The sequence below is a fragment of the Topomyia yanbarensis genome, chromosome 2 (genome assembly GCF_030247195.1).
Source record: "Topomyia yanbarensis strain Yona2022 chromosome 2, ASM3024719v1, whole genome shotgun sequence".
Classification (NCBI taxonomy): domain Eukaryota; kingdom Metazoa; phylum Arthropoda; class Insecta; order Diptera; family Culicidae; genus Topomyia; species Topomyia yanbarensis.
The window spans coordinates 432,784,239-432,808,266 of record NC_080671.1 but is presented as its reverse complement, the minus strand read 5'-3'; the positions used below and the strand labels follow the sequence as shown (position 1 = coordinate 432,808,266).

The 24,028-nt window shown below is 43.5% G+C and overlaps 1 protein-coding gene across 1 annotated transcript; it reads right to left on the bottom strand.

Annotated features, from left to right (window-relative positions):
- Positions 1 to 1,178: 1,178 nt before the first annotated feature.
- Positions 1,179 to 23,836, bottom strand: LOC131685488 (PAX3- and PAX7-binding protein 1). The gene is made up of 8 exons (XM_058969235.1): positions 23,385 to 23,836; positions 22,341 to 22,609; positions 21,729 to 21,972; positions 21,496 to 21,672; positions 20,783 to 21,439; positions 2,295 to 3,030; positions 1,907 to 2,230; positions 1,179 to 1,833 (listed from the first exon to the last, which is right to left on the bottom strand). The coding sequence occupies exons 1-8, from the start codon at positions 23,680 to 23,682 to the stop codon at positions 1,779 to 1,781; spliced, it is 2,760 nt and encodes a 919-aa protein (XP_058825218.1). The 5' UTR covers positions 23,683 to 23,836; the 3' UTR covers positions 1,179 to 1,778.
- Between the last annotated feature and the right edge of the window lie 192 nt (positions 23,837 to 24,028).

Genomic DNA, 24,028 nt, shown 5'->3' with positions numbered 1-24,028 from the left:
TGAAATTGATTCAAGCTGCAGTGATACCTCTCTTCACGTACTGCGATGTGGTGTACTACCCAGGGTTAACAACAGAACAGAAAAACCAGCTGCATAGGTGCTTCAAAGCCTCGATTCGCTTCGTCTATAACATGCAGCGGCGTGAGACTACTGCTAATGTACGGAACACAATCCTAGGACGGGATCTCACTGAGAATTATCATCACCGGATATGCTGCTTTATGCGACAGGGCTACAATGAAGAGTTACCTCAATATATCCAGCAACATCTAGGACGTAGTAATATAGAAAGATTAAGATCGTTTACCGTATACCGTCAAACCACGAACACCAGGAAAAGCGTACTCGCGTATGGAGTGTCTCGCTGGAATCGTCTGCCGATAGAAATCAGAATGCTACCTACAACTGCAGCTTTCAAAAAAGCTTTGAATAGGACGATTTTAGTTTAGATGATAGTTGAATACTGATGTAAACACTTAAATTCTCCGTTAAGTTCAAACTCCTAGTGTAGATTCCTTGACCTTGTAAAAGTTTTAACGAAAAGGTTCCTGTATGTATTTAATAAATTACAATTACAATTCATAGTTGCTGTGCGTTTATACTGGGGATTGTTTTCAGCTAAACATTTTTCGCTTGTAAAAACATTTAGCAGATAATATCAGGTTTAAATGCGAAGAGAATAAAGATCCACTGTGTCAGAGATTAGCATAACACCTGTGCTCTACAGGTATTTTTAGACCCGCAAGCAATTAAATTCTCTGGACGAAATAACACATAGACTTAGAGACTCCTTCTACGATATGAAAGCAGGAACCCGGGGTATCAACCCTTAGTTGAAATATTTCAAGCCGCCGGATGCCACCTGCCTGCTTCTAGGCAGGTGCGTCCGTGCATACCCAAAACTGGTAAACGAAACCTAGCAAAACTCCAAAAAACTTCCATCAGCCGTGTATAATTGTGGAAATCCAAATGCCTGCCGACGAGATCGCCCGGTCTGCTTGATTGGGGATTAGTGACGTTCGTTCACCGCGAAAGATGGAATGCGAAAGAGGTCGAGTGCCGGTTTAGGGTATTCTCGTGGCATGGCTTGCTGTGTCCGGCGGTCATTCGTAACCATGGCATTTTACCGACTCACATCTCTATCCAGGGATTTTTTTTCCATAATAATTGTAAATATGTAAATATTAAATATATTTATGATTTTATTCCTTCCCAATTTTCATATTTAGCATACAATGTAAGAAACGTACGAACGTTGATTGCTCAAATAGTAGTGTTTGTCTTTTAATAGCAAAGCTTACAACCATTGCTTTGTTCAATTTATTATCTTACAAACATGTGTGTATATTGTTTATGTCATCGTAACTACACGTTGGTTCACGTCATTTGTGAAAACAAGTTCCAAAGCGGAGTATTTAGAAAAAAATTCGAACGAAAGAATTTTTGAGGGAATAACCAATCGAACCTAAAACTTACCTTAAACAATACAAATGGTAGTTTCGAAGGATCCCTCAATAAAACTTCGCTCGATAGAATTTTATCAATACTAACCACTTTCCGCGCCTTCGTCAAACTTGTCCCACAAATATCGTTCGAAACTAAACCCAAGTAAATTGATAGTCAGTTTTTAATTTCATTTTGCTGGCAAGTTCTATCATTGTTTTCCTATGCTGAGATTATAAACAATTAGTGGAAACGCTAAGCTACGCTTATCTACAAAATTCAACCAATGAACGGTAGTCCGAAGAACAACGTGCTATATCAAGATTGTTTGTTTCTTAGGTGACCACGTGCAAACTAGACAAAATATCCTGAACTTTTTTGATTAGCTCCCTGCGAATAGTTAAAAAAAATACTCTTATTAACGAACAGTTATTGATATACAAAACCTACTGATTCTACTTACCCATGGCTTGCAATCGACGGATCCAGTTGAGCTTCCACGTGACGCAGCATCGTGACAAACTGGCTCATACTCTGAACGACAGAAGAGCCCGCTGTAAGCCACACCCTCGGCAGTGTGTACACAATCATCGAAGCCTTGTTGATTGCGTCGGTCGGTGTGCAGACGCGCATTCCATTCAGCAGGTAGCGATTCAGCAGCGAACCGATGGCAAGTTCCGTCAGCGGACCATCCGCTATAATACCCTGCCAGCTGGTGATGTTTCGCAGCAACTTCAGGCCACTGCAAAACTGCCGCTGAAAGAATGAGGACTTGGCTTCTTGCATTCTGTGAAATAAATACGATCGATTAGAATAGAGAAATACGAATACTTGTAAAAGCCGAAACATACTGTTTAGGAAAAACCGGAATGAAAACGTCGTTATCGACGGCTAGTTTAAGTTTGTCCAGGATTGCCTCGAATAATGTTCTCAGTTGTTTGCAGGTTCTCCTAAGTGACGGATAATCCCGGCTAAGTCTGTTTATTAGTCGAACCAACTTTAGCGTTTGAGTCGTTGACAATGGATCCCAGACCTGTTCTATCAACGCAGTCAGTTTTGGAAGTACAATCTTTTCGACAAGAGTGGGAATCAAACGGACATCCGGGTCTTCCGCTAAGCTGCTTTCTGTTTCTTCCGGGGAACGACCATACAGCGCGCAGCTACGGTACCAGTCTTCGCGTTCGAAATTAAATTCATCTTCGCCGCTAACCGGATTCCACAGCACATGCCTTAACCGAATTAATGGTCCAACCAGTTTCGGCAGACAAAGACTAACGTACGCATCTTTGTAGGCACCCATTTCGTTTTCGCGCCAGCTCTGAAACTTATCCAAAATGGTACCCACTTCACTGTACTCTTCATTCGCGTCATCGAACACCTGGGTTGCTTCCAAAGCGATCTCCTTCAGCGTGGTACGGTACTGTTGCGTTTCGATGTCTGCTACCTCATCGTCACTAGACATCCCGTCCCGATGGGACTCGGCCGTTTCGTTCTTCTCGCGATCTCTCCGTCGTCTAGTCCGGCGTCCCTCTCGCTCTGCAGCTCGCCTGACCCGGTCCGGGTCGTCTTGCTGGCGTTTCATGCTCTCTGAAAAAAAAATGGAATGCGCAAAAAATGTTTAAGATGAATTGCTTTTAAATTGCTCCAATATATGAGTTTGAGCTTGTGCGACCACCCCTGGCTGCTACTCCGATATGGACTAGCTGAAGTTGCACAAGGAATCAGCAGATAATTATGCTTGGGTGTAGCGAAATGTGCAACTCTTGGTAATCCTAAAGTGTTTCTGAATCAATACAGGCGCCGGCCAGGTCTGAACGTAGAAGGAAAGGGGAGGCAACTGCGGGGTAAATATTCCAGTATGGCGGAGTTTCTGTTTGCCACGTAAGTTTTCCATTTCCGTGGATGGGCAGACAGTTAGTTTAAAACGATGGTTGAGTCTGTCCACGCCCAATGCCTAATTGCTAGATGGGATAGTGCTTCAGTGATATGCTGCATCAGCTCTATAAGCAAAAATGCATCATTCAGCTTCAGTCGGGGTAGCGACACCAGCTTGATCGGTGCTACGCGCGAGTTGGTAGCAATCAAAACCACTGACACGTTGTCTTGTTCATTGATTGTCTTGGCGTACACCACTGCTGCATACGCCTGCTCGGAGGCGTCCGAAAATCCGTGACGTTGAATTCGACCACAAATGGGAAAGGGACATCGTGGAATTCGGACGGCTTCGATTTGAGATAGGCTCTGCTTCACTGCCATCCATTCATCTTCGACGGCGGGTGGCATGGGATGCGACATCGAAGAGCCAAATTTGTTGGTAGAGAATTTCAATCTTGACGTTTACAGGAACCAATCAGCCAAACGGATCAAACAGTCTAGCTGAATCTGCAATCATCTGGCGCTTTGTGTTGACGCTGAGTGGAGAAAAGTTTACCTTGAACCCATACTCATACAAAGTTGATTCCAAGTGCCTTCACAGCATTGGTGTCATTTGACATTTTCACCGGAACAGGTTCATCTTCGTTCTGGCCATTTTCATTTGCATTATGGCTAGAGTGAGCGAATCGTCGAGTGCTGGCTTCGAATCATCGAACGGCAGTCTTACGATGAAGCGTCCATTGTCGTCTCGTTGCAGAGCGAAACTGAAATATTGAGTGATCTGCGGTTCAGAAGAAGTAAGCGGTGGCGTCTTGCTCCCAAAATTGCATACACATTCTATGCAAAAAATACCTAACCCCTACGTTGAGTTTTTGAGATAATTTAGAAAGCCCCCTTAATTGAAAAATTATCCCGAAAACTCAACGTAGGTATTTTTCACATAGAATGTGTATACAAAGTTATAAATAAACCGGTTAAGTAGTTTTTGAATGGTAGTCAACACCGCAAATCGTGTTTTTTTTTCCAGAGACGTTCTACAAAAAGTTTTGTCACCGAGGTGCTTGTCGAAACTTTTGCATGGAAAAATTACAGAATGTTATTGAAATGATACATTACAATGTACAAGTTTTATTCAATTCGTTTCACCTAAACATCTAAAAAATATCACAAAAAGTGTTTTGACGTAGGACTTACGTCTTTCTTTACTATACTGGGTGTCATTTCAAAATTTTCAAAACGGATGCGTTACGTACACTTTGAACCTTAATAACTTTTCTCCTACTAAAGGAATTACTAATTTTGTTTCATAAATCGAAAGGAAAACGTTCAACGCTTGCAATTGATACCTTGTTTGCTATGTAAAACTTGTTTAAAAAGTTCAAAAACTACTTTTAATGCGAATCAACATTAATGCTAGAACCTATAAATATGGGTGTCACAGTTTTACTTAAAGCCAGACGTGTGTAAGCCACAGAGCAGAACGCACGTACATGTGCTGCTCAACGAGAAGCTGCATTTTGACCACCAACCAAATCATAGCTACTGCCTTATCGCTGCCAACCAAGAATTGTCGTCGCCCTGCGTGAAATTCATCGCTCTCAGAAGTGGACAGAGTTACTAATTCGCAAGCTGCTCTTCCAGTGCCTGGTCTGTGAGATTGCACAGCATTTCAAAACCGATCTACTCTTCCGGAGGTCAGCCGTAATGGCCCTCTAAGAAGCCAGCGAGGCCTGCCTGGTTAGTTTGTTGGAAGATACCAATCTGTGCGCTATCCATACCAAGCGAATAGTCATCATGCCGAGCGGGAAACGGCGAAATAATATTCACAACAAACGGTTCTTATTAGGACCACAAAATCGTTCTCAGAAGAATTACTATTGAAATTTCCATTTCGTGCTTTGGAAAATAACTTCCCTCTTATCGGGTTAGTTATTTTCTATAATAATATCCGAAAAATGTACGATAAAACTAATAAACTGACCAATTGGACGGAAGCAAGAAAATACCTACAAAAATTTGAGTCAGAAAAGTGACATTGACGGAAAAATGCTTCGATCGTGTCTAAGTGTTTGGCAGCTGAAGTTGCCGATTTGTTTTCCAACGTCAATTATTTGCGCTGTGCTGTACGGAACAAACAGATATTTGCGCGATTCGTTGGGAAATAATCAAAACAATTGTGTAGTAGATTCCGTAGATTTTACCGTAAATTTTGATAGATTTTGTAAAAGCATTAATTAGCCTGCTTTGATTGGTGTTTTTTTGCAAATTTTTCAACAACATTAGTGAATGTGGCAACCCTGCTACTAAGCGAAAGCCACACCAAAAAGAATGATGAAAATATTTCCATTTGCGCACAAAAGGATGGACTTCCATTTGCACTAAGAAGTTTATAATAGAGATCGCATTGCGATATACAATGCTCATTCGGTGTGAGCTGCGAAATGGGAATGTTCGTGTATGTACGCAGCAGAAACGAATTCGGGCAAGGTTCGAATCGTTAGAAAGGATTCTCGTCTGGTATCACCAAAAATAGTTATTTGCAAACCGTTCTTTTTAGGATGAAAACATAATGGAGAAAGAATTGAATTAGAAAGTTCCATTTAACAACTTGCATTGAGTTTGCGCCTGTCAAGTCTGCTGTACTTTATCAGTGACACATATAAACCAATGTTTATCGAATTAATCTACAAACTACTAAGCGAAAGCCACACCAAAAAGAATGATGAAAATATTTCCATTTGCGCACAAAAGGATGGACTTCTCTTTGCACTAAGAAGTTTATAAAAGGGATCGCATTGCGATATTCAATGCTCATTCGATGTGAGCTGCGAAAGGGGAATGTTCGTGTATGTACGCAGCAGAAGCGAATTCGGGCAAGGTTCGAGTTGTTAGAAAGGATTCTCGTCTGGTATCACCAAAAATAGTTATCTGAAAACCGTTCTTATTAGGATGAAAACATAATAGAGAAAGAATTGAATTAGAAAGTTCCATTTAATAACTTGGATTGAGTTTGCCCCTGTTAATTCTTCTGTACATGTACCAGTGATTCATATAAGCCAATGTTTATCAAATTAATCTACAAACCCGAAGGTTTTTGCAAGTCCTAGAAAATCAGTGAATGTGGCAATCTCATTCGACATGAAATTTCCAGTAAACATTCATTCAAAATTGGCATTGGCTCAAATTATCCATGAATGTCATATGATATGCCCAAGTTTAGTCCTACGTCAACACCGCGGTTATGTCCCGGACATTACCCACTCCTAGTTTTTTTACGCTGAAACCCTTAAACCGCCTGTTCCAGCATCGTTGCTCCCCTCGCGCGAGTGCTGTATTTTTTTTACAGTGATAAAACCCTTCTGTACACGCAACCATGGAAAACCTACAGAATAAGTTCTTTTAACTTACTTTTGAGTTGTGCGTCGCTTTCGCACTTTTTAGTGTTGTCAAAAACAAAACGAGAGATTCGACTCAGTCGAGGTCTTCCGTGCAGTAAGGTACTTTTGAGTTGATTGAGGTATACTCAAAATTAGGTAAATTCAACTTAAATTGAAGTAAATTAAATTCAAGGTTGAGTTATGATTTTTGTCGTAGTTAAATGGAACACACGGTTTACCTAATTTTACCTTCCTGCACGATACCACGAGATTAAGTCAAAAGTACTCACTTTTAGGTAGTTTTTCGGTGGCGTGTACACACTTAAAATCCAATACCTACCAGTAGGTAATTTTAATTTGCTGTCCTTATTTCACTGGCGGAAAACAAGCGATGGGGACAATGCTGCCCTTGTATGCAAAAGTGACGTAAGCGCCACTTTGGTCAAATTTCATTTTTTCATATTTCTGAATTCTCTACAAAATTCCACGTCTTTCAGTGTAATTGTCTTTAAAAAATTATGCAAAATGGCATTTTAAAACGAGAAAAACAAAGTGACGTAGACGCCATTTTTTACCAAAGTGACGTACCGGTGCAATATAGTATTGAAGGTATATTTAACAAGGCAAAACAATTTATTCTTAAGCTGTTGTATCATAAGTAATGTTGGGAGCTAGATAAGCACCATTTTGTGATGTAAATGGCTAGGGTGGTGTTATATTTATGCTAGGGTGGTATTCAAATTAGTTCTTTTAGCACTATAATTTTTTTAAACTATTTATATTTTATGAGGAAGTCTCCTGTGCAAGTTCGAATGCTTCTTTAAAGCAGCAAGCTTAGTCTTTTTCAACATGTATTTTTCATACCCCAATAATGTACGAATGTATCTTGGTGAAAACTTTTGTCCAAAACCTTGACCGCTGTTGTTCTATATTTCATCATTGTAGTGCGCAATTGGTACCCAACCAACTAATTTCAAAACCAATTCCAACCAAAACACCTGCACATGAAATGGAATTTATTCAAGTCTCGTAAACAGTTCAACTGTTCACATATCCGGCTCCAAATTTATACGAAAATTTCATGGGGTCAGTCCGAGGCAATGTTAAGCCAGTTTCATTAATTTTTCAAAGTATAGAATGAAAACTGGTATTAATATAACATGAACATTAATAAATTGTATATATATATATATATATATATATATATATATATATATATATATATATATATATATATATATATATATATATATATATATATATATATATATATATATATATATATATATATATATATATATATATATATATATATATATATATATATATATATATATATATATATATATATATATATATATATATATATATATATATATATATATATATATATATATATATATATATATATATATATATATATATATATATATATATATATATATATATATATATATATATATATATATATATAAAGGCTCTAAACTAATTTTGAAACCATCTGAGAGACTTTGTGGATTCAAAATGAGTAACCCATACCTGTGAAACGTTTGTACCTGAATACACCTGTTATTCGACACGCTTGATCCACTAAAAATGCAATCAGCTCCAGAATAACCGTGTACTAGGAAGACTTCAAATGTGCTTGAATAGTTTATAGACAACCTATATGATGTATTTTGATGTGCCGTAACAGTAACAGGAATATTCACTAAAAAATTACCAAAGAAGCGGGAAGTCGGAATTACCGGGATCAGTCGTTAAGTGGAACACTGTATCCAAATGTCTTCAAATATGATTGTATTTTTACAGATCACAGAATTTGATGTGCCGCATGACAGAAATAATTACTAGAATTGTTTGGTCCGAACTTCCATATTCCAGAATAGTTAATAAAGTGTCCCTATTTGGCATTGAATTTGCATTGTCCATAAATTATAGAGTTGATATTATTTGATATGTCGCATGACAGAAATGTTTAACAAAAAAGTTTCATCCCGGATGACTTTACATGTGATAGCATTGTTCGTAGAAAACCGAGCTGGTGCACCTTGATGTGCCGCGTGACAGGAATATTCACTTAAAAATGTGTCCGTTGAAAAGGAATCCGGAATCACCGAATGGGTTGTAAAGTTTCTCCGTGTATAAATGATAAATGTTTCACAAACATGGGTAGCGCCTTCCATATTCACTAGGACTTCCAGCCCAGAACTGCTTCCACGTTGCCTGAAAGAGTTATAGTGTTCAAATGTAGGATAAAATATACAATACATTTTATAATAATGCCTGACTTGCAGCTAAACTTTGGAAAATTAATGGAAATGTACTGAATGGCCCTCGGACATAACCCACGGCACATCCGTATAGATCCAAAACCGACCATCTGACCAGACCACCACATATAGCCTTGGAAACTTGAAGGAAGTAATAATCATTTGCAGATAATTCAGTTGAAACGGTTGATAATATACGACACGTTTTACTCGGTACTTTTGGTTTGTATACGTACGTCAGAATTGCATAAAAACAGTAAAATGAAATCGCTATTTTTTTGCAAAAGTGACGTTAGCTAAAATTTACAAGGTTTTTGCCAATAATTGAAAATTTAAGCAATTGGCTATTATCTACGATGGATTGTACACATTTTGTACAGAACAGATAGTTGAAACATTATTCGTGCTTTTGAAAACAACACGAAACACAGAAATTGGTTTCCTGAAAAATATTCCTATTGGCGCTAACGTCAGAATTGCATAAAAGGGCAGAATGGGATGAAGTTTAGTCGGCTTTGGGGAATATGCCATTATTTTTGGGTAAATTTAGTTTCCCTGGAGGAAGTAGGAAGCGCAGATTTAAGATCAATGTACTGGATACTAAGGTGTGACAATGCTGTATTGCTCTCTCACTCAATTTCTGTAAATTTATTACGTAATAAAGTTCAACTCCAGATATTTTCCATATATCTGCTGTCCACGTGCTTTACAGAGATCGAGCGAGAGAGCAATAGCATCGCCACACCTTAGTATAAACCACATTGATTTAAGATTACCTACTGCTAGGTAATGCAAGTTTTTTGTGAATGTTTTTTCTGTGGGTGTATCTTTCCGCATCCATCCAAGTCAGTTATGATGAGCAAGCGTCAAGGGGTGAGTCGCTTAGCACAAATCGAATTGTGCTCACAAACAAACAGCGTGGTAGCTCGTGCCGCAATGTACCAAGATGTGCCACGGTGTGCCACGATGTGCCATGGTGTTCAGTAAAACAAAAGCAATGGTTGCTATGATTATTCAACTACACTTTGTTGACAGTTTTCGAGTTGTCAGAAGTGTGCCTCAGTGTGCCACACATTGTGGTAACGAGTGAAATAATCGTGTATTACTGTGAATCGTAATCTTATATTGTGTTATCGTAGGTGATACAGTGCGCATAGCACATTGTTCTAAGCGACTCACCCCTTGGCAAGCGTTCTTTTTTTGTTTCACCTTCCAGCCGCGTATCGTTTTTTCTTCTGCAACACGGCAGTCCAAGGCCATTGAATAGTGCAATTTGCAGTCCATTCCATATCAAAACATTTGATCCGAATAATGTCAGAACTACAAAGCATAAGCATAAGAGATCGCCCGTAGTTGCTACTTCGTTATTGACCAGAACCAAATTAGGTTGCAAAATGTTCATTGGAACAACATGCTTGGGAATAACATGATGAGCCACATTGTACAATCTATTCTGATCCCTGCATGCTGATCAATACCGACGCCGGCTACGTCCGAATGCAGATCTTCTGGGAAAGGAAGGAATGTTAGTCCGGTACATGTTGCTACTAGAGACCGAGGAATCCTCTGCATCTCCACATGTATCACGGGAAGGGGAGAGTTGTTAGTAAATGTGTCAGTAGCGTTATCATGTAATAATTGCTCTGGGCAGCCGGCTGCCGAGAATTTGGGAAATTTATCATTTGTTGTATTAATACGATTAGCAAAATGAGCACCTTGAACTCCGGATAGCCGTCTTTAAGGAGCACTGCTTATATTTTTTAATAATATTCAATCACACGACGAATTTGTTCGTGGTTTCTATCGTGTCGGTGCTGATTTTACCCGGCGATCGTTTGAATAAAATGCGGAATCTTATACAGAAGGTTCATCAGACTCTTCCATAGGTGTCGCGGAGTTAGTGGTTTGGAAGGGAATAGGGTCTAGGATTCGCTTCCAACCCCACACAGCCGACCGTGGGAGTATTGCCTAGAAAAGCTAATCTTATCTGCGTAATGGGCCGGATCACTATTTATTGCGACATTATTTGGACTAATTTTGCTATTCCGTCTCTACGATATATTTTTGGGTTGCAAACTACCGCGTGATAACACGTTATACAGACAAAGAGTTATGATAGTTCGAGATGTTATAAATCAACGAAAGTATTTCCTATTTTCCTTATTGGATTGTTTGTGAACACGTATACGAAGGATTATATCGAACATTGAAGGGAAATCGTTAACCTGATGCACGGGCCTGTTACCAATAACGGAACTTGAAATTAGACTTGCAAGATCACCAAAACAGATGCATCGAACCTTCAGTACGCATCGACCCGCGATCATCGACACCAGTCAAATCAAAGTCCCATTGGAGCCAACCCCCGAACAACAATTCGTCTTTACGGTATTGTCTTTCCGGCCAGATCCGCTCGCACCCCCTCACTCTGCCACCACCGGCAGAAGGCCAACAGCACTCAGTCGTCGCCTGTCCACGGACCAAATGTCATCAATAGACCCAGACTCGCGTGGGGGCATGAGATAGAATTGAACGCTAACCAATGAACATGACAGAAAAACACTTATTCTTCGTGCGGATATAAGGCCAACCGGTCCCCGATCCCTCTCGCGAATTGTCAATTCTCAAACATTATACATGATTGAAGTCATCATTCCACTCAAATAAGGCCATGTGTTTTCCCTAAGCACATTGAATGTTCTGTGGATCAGTTCCCTCGTTGGTAAAACAAACCCCAAACATAGAAATTAGTTTGCTCAGTCCAAAGAAAAGTTAGCCGACCGGCGGATACGTGTTTTTTTCAGTGCCATCACATCAACGAACGCCCAAAATTTACATGCGACAAAATATCTGCAATCCCGAATATAAAAGAATCAAAACCTCTACTCATTTGCAATAAAATAAGAAAGCAATAAAAACAGTTGAATATCCAAGGCGGCTCATATTCAAAGATAGCACCGCCGATGAAACACCCAATTAAAAATAGGTGACAAGGGACGCGGACGAAATTAACTGAGCACCGATCGGCTGGTTTGCCACCTATTTTTCAGGTGAAGAATTTTGGGGCGACACCTGGTAGTCGTTAGTCGCTGGTGAAACACCAATTATTTGAATGTCAAATTTTCTTATCGCCGTATTTTTTCACTTTTCGAATCGAATTTTATTTTCTGAAAAACCATTTTTCACTATTTTTAGAAAGTACACTGTGTTTCTAGATGTTTTCTGTGTACTTTTACTGTCCTTGCATCGGGAATCGACGGCCCGTAATGCGAGGAAAAGATTTTTTTTCATTTGCCGAAATTAGATTTTCACAAACTGTCACACCTCGCGTCAGTCGAAAAATGCTTTTATAAGCCACTTCACTTTGTATTTTCGTTAAATTGCATCGTTATTCACACTTTCGATAACCAAAAGGCAGTAAACTGTGCCGTAAATGATTAAAATTAACCGACGCGAAGGGAGCGCTACGAGAGTCAACCGCTCGTGACGAAGATACACACTCGAATCCCCGAATAATGTCAGAACTACAAAACCGGATAACTCGGAGGAATGCCCTGATAGTGCAGGTGCAAGAAGAGCTTTCAGTCGCAAATGCTATTCAAGAGCAAGCCCATCCGTAAGCAAGGTTAGGACCGACTGAACCAATGTATGTGTAGTGCTTTATGGCCACACCTATGACTGCGCATCCGGGTTCCCGTATGGCGGTTACGAGACTGTCCTTCCACTTTGCACAGTGATACATTTTTTTTGTTGAAGACGAACCACTGCGACCAGTATTGGGATCTATTGTGGTAGGGGATGCATTACTCCTATACACATCCATACATACAAGCAGCTAGAGAAAGACGGATCTCAATAGTAGCATGTCCGTAATAACCTACGTACTTGGAACTATTGAGAACCAGAGCTACAGGTAAAGGAGGACTGTTGTGATGATCTGGGCCGCGGTCACCACGTAAAGCAACAAAGGTCATAACCCCAAGTCCAAGGCGTGAAGCGATCCGTGCCGAGGGATGAGTGATCGAGGGGGTGAAAAAGATGCTCGATCGTCAACGGAGCCTGTGGGGTACCTGGACAACCCCCACAATAAGCGTCCCTTACCACGTTACTGCGGAGCTCTGGCGTGGTGGACCTTTCTTTCTCGCGCTACTCGTGGGATTAATGAGCGAAGTGAACAAAAATAAACACAGAGGTGCCGAACCCCTTTCCTAAAGGTGGTTTGATGAGGTCTCCCCCCAGTGGGGAGGGGTAGTGGAGCGACGGGGGCTGCATCCGACAGCACCAGTGAACCCAGCAGTGGTAGAAAATAGCCCTACCAACGCGCTGGACGGGCCACTAACCGCGATGCGTAAAGTGGTGGAGCAACTCGATAGTATAATCGAGTTCAAGGATCTGAAACAGAGCCTGCTGGTGCTCTAAAAAGCTGTTCGTGTCGCAAGACAGGAACAGCAGGCTTACGCCAAAAGGGTAGAATGGCAGGGGAAGGCCGACAGAGGAACCCAGACAGTAGCCTCCAAGAGGGAGGAAAGAGAGAAGGCCGATATAGATACCCAGACAGGGGCCTTCTCCTTCTATGGAGCAGCCAAGTCGCTCGAAGCGGCGGCTGAGTTCCCCTCGAAGGTCAGGGGCAAACGCAAGGCGATGTTGAACGCGAAGTTTCCTAGGAAGTCACCAGGTGAGGGTGCAAAAAACAACAAACGGCGTGTAACCGTCACGGCCAAACGCCGTTTGGTCGAGGTAAACCCAGGCGCAAAAGAAGACACCAGCAGCTCGGCGCAACCGGGACAGGGGGTGAAAACCCCTGGAAGCTGGTCACTAGGAAAAAGCCGAAACAGACACCGGACGCACCTCGGCCCGCGAAGAAGGCCAAGGATAGAGGCGAGGCTTTGTGATTAAAGATCGACAAGGACAAATATGCCGACGTCCTAAAGTCGATGCGGACGGCCGAAAGCCCTTGGGCAAGACGTGCGCAGCGTGAGACGCACCAATACAGGCGAAATGCTTTTGGTGCTGAAGCGAGGCACACAATCCAGTGCAGTTTATAAGGCCTTGGCCCAAGAGGTCCTGGCCCAGGTGAGGTCGTTAGGGGCGGAAATGACTCCAGTGTAAGCAACTGGACGAGTTCACGACCGCAGTCGATGTCGTCGCAGCCGTCAAGGAACAATGCGACGTAACAATTGAGCGGGCCTCTGTGCGCTTGAGAGCGGGACCCTCCGGCACGCAAGTAGCCTACATCAGGCTACTGAAAGCGGAAGCAAAAAAGGTTACCGTGATAGGTAAACTGAAGATCGGCTGGTCAGTATGCTCAGTTAGCATACCTCAGCCGCCTTCAATGGATAGGTGCTATCGGTGCCTTGAGTCCGGCCATAAGTCGTACGAATGTAAGGGTACAGACAGGAACAAACTATGTCGTCAATGCGGCGGGGAGGGGTATAAGGAGCGGGGCTGCTTTAAGGCGCATAAATGCCTTATCTGCACCGCTAAGAAGTAAGCCCGTAATCATGCTATGGGCGGACCTTCGTGTCCCTTCGGTGAGGCAAATAAGAAGAAGCCGTGAACGTCACACAACTAAATCTTAACCATTGTGCAGCAGCCCAACAGCTGCTGTGGCAGTCGGTCTCGGAGTCGAGGACAGATGTCGCCCTCCTATCAGACCCGTACAACATCCCTGCCAGCAATTGTGTGGCGGAAGGGGCTGGGATGGTGGTAATCTGTACAACGGGACGGTTCCCGGTTCAAGAGGTAATACACTCCTCCGCCGAGGGTGTTGCGATTGCCAAGATCAATGGTGTGTTCTATTGTAGCTGCGACGCTCCACCAAGGTGACCCATAGAACAGTTCAACCAGATGATCGACAGGCTCTCGTCAGACCTAGTGGGCCGGAAACCGGTAGTCATAGCGGGAGACTTTAACGCTTGGGCAGTAGAGTGGGACAGCCGCTGTACAAATAGCAGGGGACAAGCGCCAATGGAGGCGCTTGCGAAACTCGATACTGTGCTAGCTAATAATGGCTCCGCTGGTACATTCTGTAGAAACGGGGTGGAGGCATGGATTGACGTAACATTTACCAACCCGAGTCTGGTTCCAGGCATGGAATGGAGGTTAGACGAGGGCTACACCCATAGCGATCATTTAGCAATTCGCTTTAGGATCAACTATGGTGTGCAGCATCCGAGGGCGGGAGATCCCCGTCAGGTACGCGTGTGGAAGTCCAATCACTTCGACAGCGAAGCTCTCACCGCGGCCCTGGGACTGGAGGCCAACACCGACAGTCTAAGCGGGGATGCGCTGGTAGCCGTCCTACCACGCGCGTGCGACGCCACTATCCCAAGGAAAACTCTGCCAAAAAACGGCAGATGCCCGGTATACTAGTAGAGTGCCGAGATTGCAGCTCTACGATTAGCCTGCCTCAGAGCTAGACGTAGGATGCAAAGAGCCCGCACCGAGGATGCAAGAGAGAACCGCCGTGAAGTGTTTCGAGCAGCGAAACTGGCCCTTAACAAGCAGCAAGAGAGCGTGTTTCGACAACCTGTGTGAGAGTGCCAACGCGAATCTGTGGGGTGACGCCTACAGAATCGTGATGGCCAAGACCAAAGGGGGATCTTCACCCCTAGAACGGTCTCCGGCGACGATCATCGAAGCACTCTTCCCGTCTCGAGCCACAAGCCCCTGGCCACGTGCACTACTAGAAAGTGCGGGCACGGCCGAAATGGTGGCTCCAGTGACGAATGAAGAACTACTCGCAGTGGTTAACTCCCTAGGAATGAACAAAGCTCCAGGGCCGGATGGAGTTCCAAACAGCGCTCTCAAGACAGCGATCATAGCGAACCCGAACATGTTCAGGCTAGCTATGCAGAGATGCCTTGACGAGTGCCGTTTCCCCGATAGATGGAAAAGGCAGAAATTGGTGTTGTTGCCGAAGCCCGCGAAGCCGCCAGGCGACCCATCGGCGTACAGACCAATCTATCTGATCGACACGACTGGCAAATTGCTGGAGAGGATCATCCTCGACAGGCTAACCCCGTACTCAGAAGGCACGGACAGCCTGTCAAGCAACCAGTTTGGCTTTCGGAAGGATAAGTCCGCGGTGGACGCTATAAACTCAGACAGCCGAGATAGCGATCCAACGAAAAAGGCGAGGCATTCGATACTGTGCGTTAGTGACACTTGACGTGAAGAACGCATTCAACAGCGCAAGCTGGGATGCCATCGCGCTCTTGTTACACCGGCTTAGCCTACCGGTGGGTCTATACCGGATCCTGGAAAGCTATTTCCAGAACCGCGTACTGCTATACGAGACCGATGCCGGTCAGAAAAGGGTTCCGATTACCGCCGGAGTCCCGCAGGGCTCGATCCTAGGCCCGGTGCTATGGAACCTCATGTATGACGGGGTTCTGAGACTGAAGTTCCCTCCTGGGGTCAAGATCGTCGTAACCTTGGAGGTCTATGGGGAGTCAATCCCTGAGGTAGAACTAACTAATTAACCCTGAGGTAGAACTAAGCGCGCTCAGCATAAGAGCATATTAATTATCCATGTGGGAGAAGTCGTGATCACCTCACAGCGGAGTCTGAAGTCTCTCGGAGTCATTATAGACGACAAGCTGACCTTCGGCAGCCATGTCGACTATACATGCAAAAGAGCGTCGACTGCTGTTGCGGCACTATCGAGGATGATGTCCAACAGCTCAAAGGTGTGCGCCAGTAGACGTAGGCTACTGGCAGGCGTTGCCGTATATATCCTCAGGAACGGCGGCCCGTCATGGTCAAGAGCACTGAGGGTAACCAGTTACCTACAGAAACTGGAGAGCACCTACCGCGTGATGTGCCTCAGAGTGATATCTGCCTACCGCAAGGTATCACACGATGCATTCTGCGTGATAGCGAGCATGATGCCAGTCGGGCTGGTCATCCGAGAAGATGACGAGTGCTTCGAGCTACGTGGAAATAGAGGAGCCCGCAAGCGCACCACGGTGACCTCGGTCGCCAGATGGCAGCATGAGTGGGACAACTCCTCGAAAGGTAGGTGGACCCACCGGCTGATACCTAACATATCGAGCTGGGTGGGCAGACCCCATGAGGAAGTTCACTTCCATCTGACACATTTCCTGTCAGGCCGTGGCTGCTTCCGACAGTACCTCCACAGGTTCGGGCACGCGGAGATCCCCGCCTGTCCTGACTGCCCAGGTGTAGACGAAACTGCCGAACACATACTGTTCGTATGCCCTCGTTTCGACGTCGAAAGAAGAGCAATGTTTGACGTTTGCGGCTGGGACACAACCCTTGATACCCTTATTCAGCGGATGTGTCAAGTGGTGGAGAAGTGGAACGCAGACTCCACTCAGATTGCCTGCAGGCTACAGAGAATCTGGCACACCGAGCAACAGACGACGGGCACGACTAACTAGTGATTGGTTAGTTGGAGCGGAAAGAGCCGAGCGCGAAAAAGTAAGTGAATTGTCTGTTCATGCTGAGGCAGGATGCATGAACGCGTGAGCGAGAGTGAGTGAGTGAGTACTTCAAGTAAAGCCATCCTCACAGAAGTAATACCGAGAGGTAGTCCCTGGGGGGAACAATGGCGGTGCCCAATGGAGTTTAGTCGGTATTACCTTGTCATGGTGGAGCCCGACACTCCAGTACACTCCGTGTGGTAGCTTGGCGTCTACTCATGCACGTCTACTGGGTCAGTGCGTAAATTGCATTCTCCATAAAATCATATCCTACTAACGCGTTGGAGTTTACGTCATAGCGCAGAGGCTCAAAGCATTTTCAGGCATCCAACTCATTTTTTTTTTTTTTTTTTTTTATCCCTTTATGGGCAGCTAGGGCCGAGGGTTGCTTTTTATGTATGAATCTAATGTTCAGTCCTGAGTGGTGTATGCGTGGAAGATGTGGTTTTTAGCGTTCGAGTCCAGGAGTGCATATCTGTCTGGGTTAGCGTGGGCGTTTACTAATTGTGTAATAGTGTGATCGCGAAAGGCTCGAGCATTTGAATGCTAGCGTGTCTCTAACTTTGCGTGCATAAATTCGATATTAGATTCGTGTGGCCATTTGCATATTCACGTGTATTTTTGAACTATCGCGCGCGGACCCCGAATATGATAATTAATTTTTAGTGTATGGTAGAGGAACGTGTTGTCTAGTGAATATGAGCATCATTCTTGATTGGTCCAACTGAAAGCATGAGTCTAGGCTGATCGAGAGTAGAGAATTCCGAATGTAGCCGGTCTATGATCGCGCGAGTGATGGGTTAATGCTTGAGACCGCGATTATAAAGTTCTAGGTGCTGAAAAGTTCACTTAAGTAAGGGGGTGTTTTAATGTTGGCGAAATTGCGAGCGTAGGTGTGTGTGGATGATTGAAATTGTAATGTAAGTTCGCGTCTCGTCCTGTCGTGTCTGGAGTTTCCAGGTTACATGCATTCACCAGATGAGACTAGCTTATATCAGCTTACTTGTGCACTGGTTTCGCAGAATCGATTCGATCATCGAAATGATAGATCCTACGAGTGAATGCACTTGGCCCAGTCACCTGTCAAGCATTTGTGTATTTGTGTGTGTTGAGATATGTGTGGAGCCTGTAAATAATATTTTATTACGGATAATATTCTATACGTCAAAACAAGAAATATGCAATATACTACTTACAGTTTGTTGATCGTTCCTACTTATCTGATTTCATCGAGTATGAGAATACATCTCCATTGTTCTAAAACTTGGCGACGTCTGATGGCAGAGAAGAATCATTGTTGGCAGCAATGTTGCTCTTCTTGGATTATGAGCTCGAAAAGGTCATCACAAGAATATAACGCATGAGACCGAAAATAAATAAAAATAATATAAAGAGAAGAGTTAGTATTGTTATTGAGTATTACTAACATGCCGATTTTTTTCGAGAGTTGTCCCACTGGAGCTGTAGAGCCAATTCATACAATTAAGGCATGGACCTAGACTCCTAGAATCGAGGATAGAGACTCCCGGACGTGTACGATTCATGAATGCGCGAGTGCGGGGGACTGTAGGTTCACGCTTGAGACCGCGCCCGAGTGATTACAAGTGCTAAGACGTTCATACTATTACCGGGATGTTATAATGCCTGGAAGAGCGCGAGTATAGATTGCGTGGATGGCCGCGAAGGGCTCAACCATTTTTATATTTGTCTGTCGTATGTATGTGACTTTGTGTGTATACATCCGATTTTTATGTAGTTTAGTGGATATGAGCACTATATCTTCGATTGATCCACCTGAAGGCATTGGACCTATGCCGCTAGGGGCGAGAATAGGGGATTCCGGTCGAAACCGATTCATGATCGCGCAAACGCGGGCATTTGGAGGTTCTCTCTCTCGAGACTGGGATTGTTAATTTATAAGTGCCAAACCATTCACTCAGTCACCGGGGTGCTATACTTTTTACGAGATTGTGGGTGTGGTCGTGCGTGGATGATCGCGAAGGACTCGAGCGTTTGTATGTGGACGTTCTTGTCGCGTGTGCCAGTATGTATGCAACTTCGCGTGGACACATTATTTTTATAAGCATGTGGCCATTCGCATGTTCGCGTATTCTTCAATGATCGCGCGTGGACGTCTTGTCTAGTTTCTACCTCTATTGGTCCAACTAAAGACATGAATTTGAACTGCTAGAATCAAGGGCGGATACCTAAGACGTGACCGATTCATGATTGCGCGAGCTTAGGTTCCAACGTTCACCCAATCAATCGGGGAGTTTGAATATTGGCGAGATCGCGGGCGTTCGCACTTGTGAACAGGTTTGTGTTATCGCGTAGGCCACGTTTGTGCGTTTGGAATGAGAGACTGTTAGTGTACATGAGCGAATAAGCAATTTGTGTTAGTTAATGTTAGCATGAATCTAATTGAAAATACAGCAACAAAAGAAGAGCGCCTGCAGAGAGAATTGGGCCCAAAACCCACATTGTATATTATTTGACCATGGCAGTGGATAATAAAGGTCGCCAAGTTAAGTACTAAAATTGATCACAATGTAGCTTAACTAAAAAGAAAATAATCGTATCCCAAGTTTCTGTGATATAATCACTGTAATACTGCTTTGGTGGAAAAGCCCCCGGACCGCATCAAGGTACAGTATCATGCCGAGGGCATTTTCAGGCATCCAACTCATTGGAACCAAAACCGACCACACTAGCGACCCCACATATTCCACAATGCTTGTGTGTGTGTGTGTAAAAAGGACAATCTTTTGGCAATACTACTTTTTCTAGTCTAGTCTAGTCTACACATACACAGCCAATACATGTAGGGATCCTTCATGGCAATACTACTTTAAAAAAAAACTGATCATAGTCCATAGAAAATTTATCATTCCAACCATAAGAGACAACGCCCGGCCGCCCTCGACAAAGTTGTAGAAGATAAAACCAACTCATATCTAGCAGAAGACATGCTATCTCCATCACTCACAGCAATCGCGTCACGATACGCCTTCCATGATAAACTCCTTAAATTCCTACTTTCATCCACAACTACCCTGCTTCCGATTTTTGGCGTTAATAATGCTTGAAGATACCTTCCATTATTACAAAACACGCAATATTGCCGAAGAGACCAAACAACTGTGAATATCTTGTAAAGAGCTATGGCTGATTTTGACCCTATTCTAGTCTGTCACTGAACCCGTTCAACCCCACTATCGGCAAAAACTGCAACTATGTTATAAACAACCCCCTCTAGTCGTGCAAATGGCTCACTGAACGAGTATGTGCCGGTGTTCAAAGACGCTTTTTGCTACGATCCTATAAAACTAAAGTTAAGAATAACCCAAAACCCTATCCCACTACTTACTGCCTGCATCGGCCATCTCCTTGGCCTGATCCCGCATGTCCTGTCGTCTCCGTTCGATCAGCATGCTCGAATATTTTGCCATCAAAGCTAGCGCTCGCTGTTCCAGCACCACGATCTGGGGAACTTTCTCGTCTAAACACTCGACCAAATCGTTGACGTAGCACTTAATCTCCTGATAGAAGCGATATTTTGCCGCAGCCGCCGGTGCCTTTTGTTCACTCTGTAGGTGATCTAACTTAAGCACCTTTACCTCCTGGGTGATCTTTTCAATGTCGGCGACATGTTTGTAGTTCAGATCCCTGGTCGTTTGCAGTCTTTCGTTGAGTTGTTTCAAAATTTCCTGCGGCATTCGAGGCCCGGACGCCTTCTGATCCTGTTTGCTGGCAGTAGCGACACGCGAAATCATCCCAGCCGAGGATGCTTTGGTGTTAGCCCTCGACAGACCAGTGGTTCGAGCGTAGGCCTGCTCCAGAAGCGCACCGGTGGAAAGTATTTGATCTTCGTCGTTGGTTTGGTACGCGTGACTAAAACCTTGAATGAGGTACTGCGAAATGACGGATTCCTGATGAGCGGACACCAGCTGGGCACCGGTGACTCCCTTGCGGATCTGTTGGTTCTCCCATTCTTTCGATTCAAAATCGGATTCTTCGGCCGAATCTACGGGAATGACATAATTATATATATAGTCGTGGAAAGCATGTTAACTATCGTACCTTCTCGTTGAACGGAATAAAATTGCTCTCTTCTTTCCTCGCGTTCTTTGGCTCCGGTAATGGCAGCCATGTCGATTCGATCGTCATCCTCATCCGATCCATCCCCGGCACCATCCTCGCGAACCACTCGTTTCTTGCTTTTGTCTTCCTTGGGCTCTTCCACCGGTATGAAATCACCTATACGAAAATAATCCCCGTTAGCATCTGAAAATCATGAAAGATGCTCATCTTACCTTGCTCCCTGGCTTTCTGCCGCCGCTTCCGGGCGGCATGAATCATCGCAGCATCCGGGATGACACCGTTCTCTAGATACATTTTGAAGTTGTCCGGTTTTGCAAAACGGTGGTGTCCCTCGCCGGCGGAATCAGCATCCTCTTCGGCGTCTTCTCCTTCGGAAGATACGTCATCTTTACCGGCACACAGAGCCGCTCGCCCATTAAGTATCAAATTTTTCGGATCAGATTTTTTAACCACCAGCTGTTTTTTTTGTTAGGCGTTTTCATTTGAAAACGTAGGAAGAGAAGAAAGATCGTAGGAAACCCGAGATTAGCTTCATCGAAGTGGCAAGGATTTTGCATTTAGCAAGCCAAAAAAGCTCGGAGAATGCTATGTAATTTCCACGCCCTTTACTACACAATGACTAAACAATGGTGTTTTGAGATATCTGCGTGCGATTAGCAATAACGAACGTGAGCCTAATTTTCTGACCACTTTCGCATAATTGAAATACTGCTGTTTCTTGTTTGAGACCGATTCTAGTTAACAACGATTATGTCAGAAGTGTTTCGACAAAAAACTTGGAATAGTGGAGGGAGTAGTAGAAAATTGAATAATAATAACCTTACCACAAAGTCGTCAGTGCGTATTTCTGTTTGGATATTAGAACTAGTACTTTCACACTTTTCCTTTTTTAATTTATCTTTATGGGAAGAGTCTTCTGCCGTAGTGCAATCTTTGCCGTTTTTGTTTGATTTCGATGACGATGACAATGACCCAAACGTATCTTTGGAACCGTTCTTTTCCGCGTGCCGTTTTCGCCGACGTTCCTTGTCCATCGTTTTCATGACTTTCTTGCTCTGGGAGCTCTTCTTCACTTGGAACACTTCACCTTCCTCTGATGGCGGTGGACGTGGGTAGAACGCAGGAAAATTTTGAAACGAAAAGAAAGCAAAGTTTGGTGATGAAGTATAATGAAATAATTAGACACAGCATTGCGTATGACATACACAATATTACGAGTAAATGTTCAAACCAACAAACGAAACCTGAAGCTTTCAGGTCTAGAATACAAAGCTTTTTCTGTTGAACCTGTTTATAACCCAATTTTTTAGGTATCTATGACCACGGCAAACATTGTGCCCATACTATTCTAGTTAGTATCTTATAAAAACGTAGACTACTAGTTTCTGTGGTATTCAGTAAATAGCATGGAACGAGAAAGACTCGATAAAAATTTGACCTATTTTTCAGAATCGGGTGCTGAAAAATCAGTGAAACAATAAATATTCCCTTGAAGCATATTTTCTTCAGTCGAGCTGTGCTCTATGGGGTTAATTCCCGTAATTAACTAGCAAAGTTAACATCGAGGAATTATCTATTCGACAATGGTGTTGGATACATGGACCAACGCAGCCCCAAGCATATTGGAAAAACAAATCACTAGAACCCACATGAAAACCATTTTTAGATGCAAATCTGCTAGCTCGTGGTCTAAATCAAAATTAACCAATGATGGAATCTATCATGAAACACGAGCTGTACCACTCCTCCGAAGAAACAGATCAACCAGTCACTCTAATCTACATACTTTCAACCCTGAAACAAACAAATTAGCTCATATTTTAAAATTAATGCACAGCTCGCTAGTAGAAACACTAGAAAATGGTTACCTTCATCTTCGAAACTTAGCAAAGACAGTTTGGAGCTGGGCTTGCTCGAGAGCCCCGAAGCAGAGTTCGAAGACGAAGATGCCGAAGCACCCTTCGAATGTTTCTTGTCTTTTTTGGATTTGGAAGAAATTGTGGGTGCTGGCGGTGGCGTTGGGTCCACCTCCATCCGGTTGCCATTGTTATGTTGGTGCTGGCCGGAACTGTTGGCTGCTACGGTGGTGGCAGAGTCCTCCTCATCATCGTAGCCACTGAAAACGCGTCGCTGGATCGGTTTCTTCGGTTTACGAAAGAGCGACATTATTGTTCACTCGGATTTTATTCAGCGCGAATGCGGGGCTAACTAGCGCATCGTTTGGGTAGAAAAAATGCGGAAAATTTGTAGTTTTCACAATAAAATTAGGCAAATTCACGAAAAACGAAAACGTTTGAAGTTTCTTTGCAAAACTTTGACAGCTTGTTAGATGAGTAGGAAGAACTCAGTGGATGGGTTGCAAGAAATAGCTTTAGGTCGTGAAAAGTTTCAGTGAGTGACCTTTTGTATACATACACGCCAAAATAATACAACCTACAGAATAAGTTCTTTTAACTTAAATTTAGGTACTTTTGAGTTGCGCGTCGCTTTCGCACTTATTACCCGGTCAAAC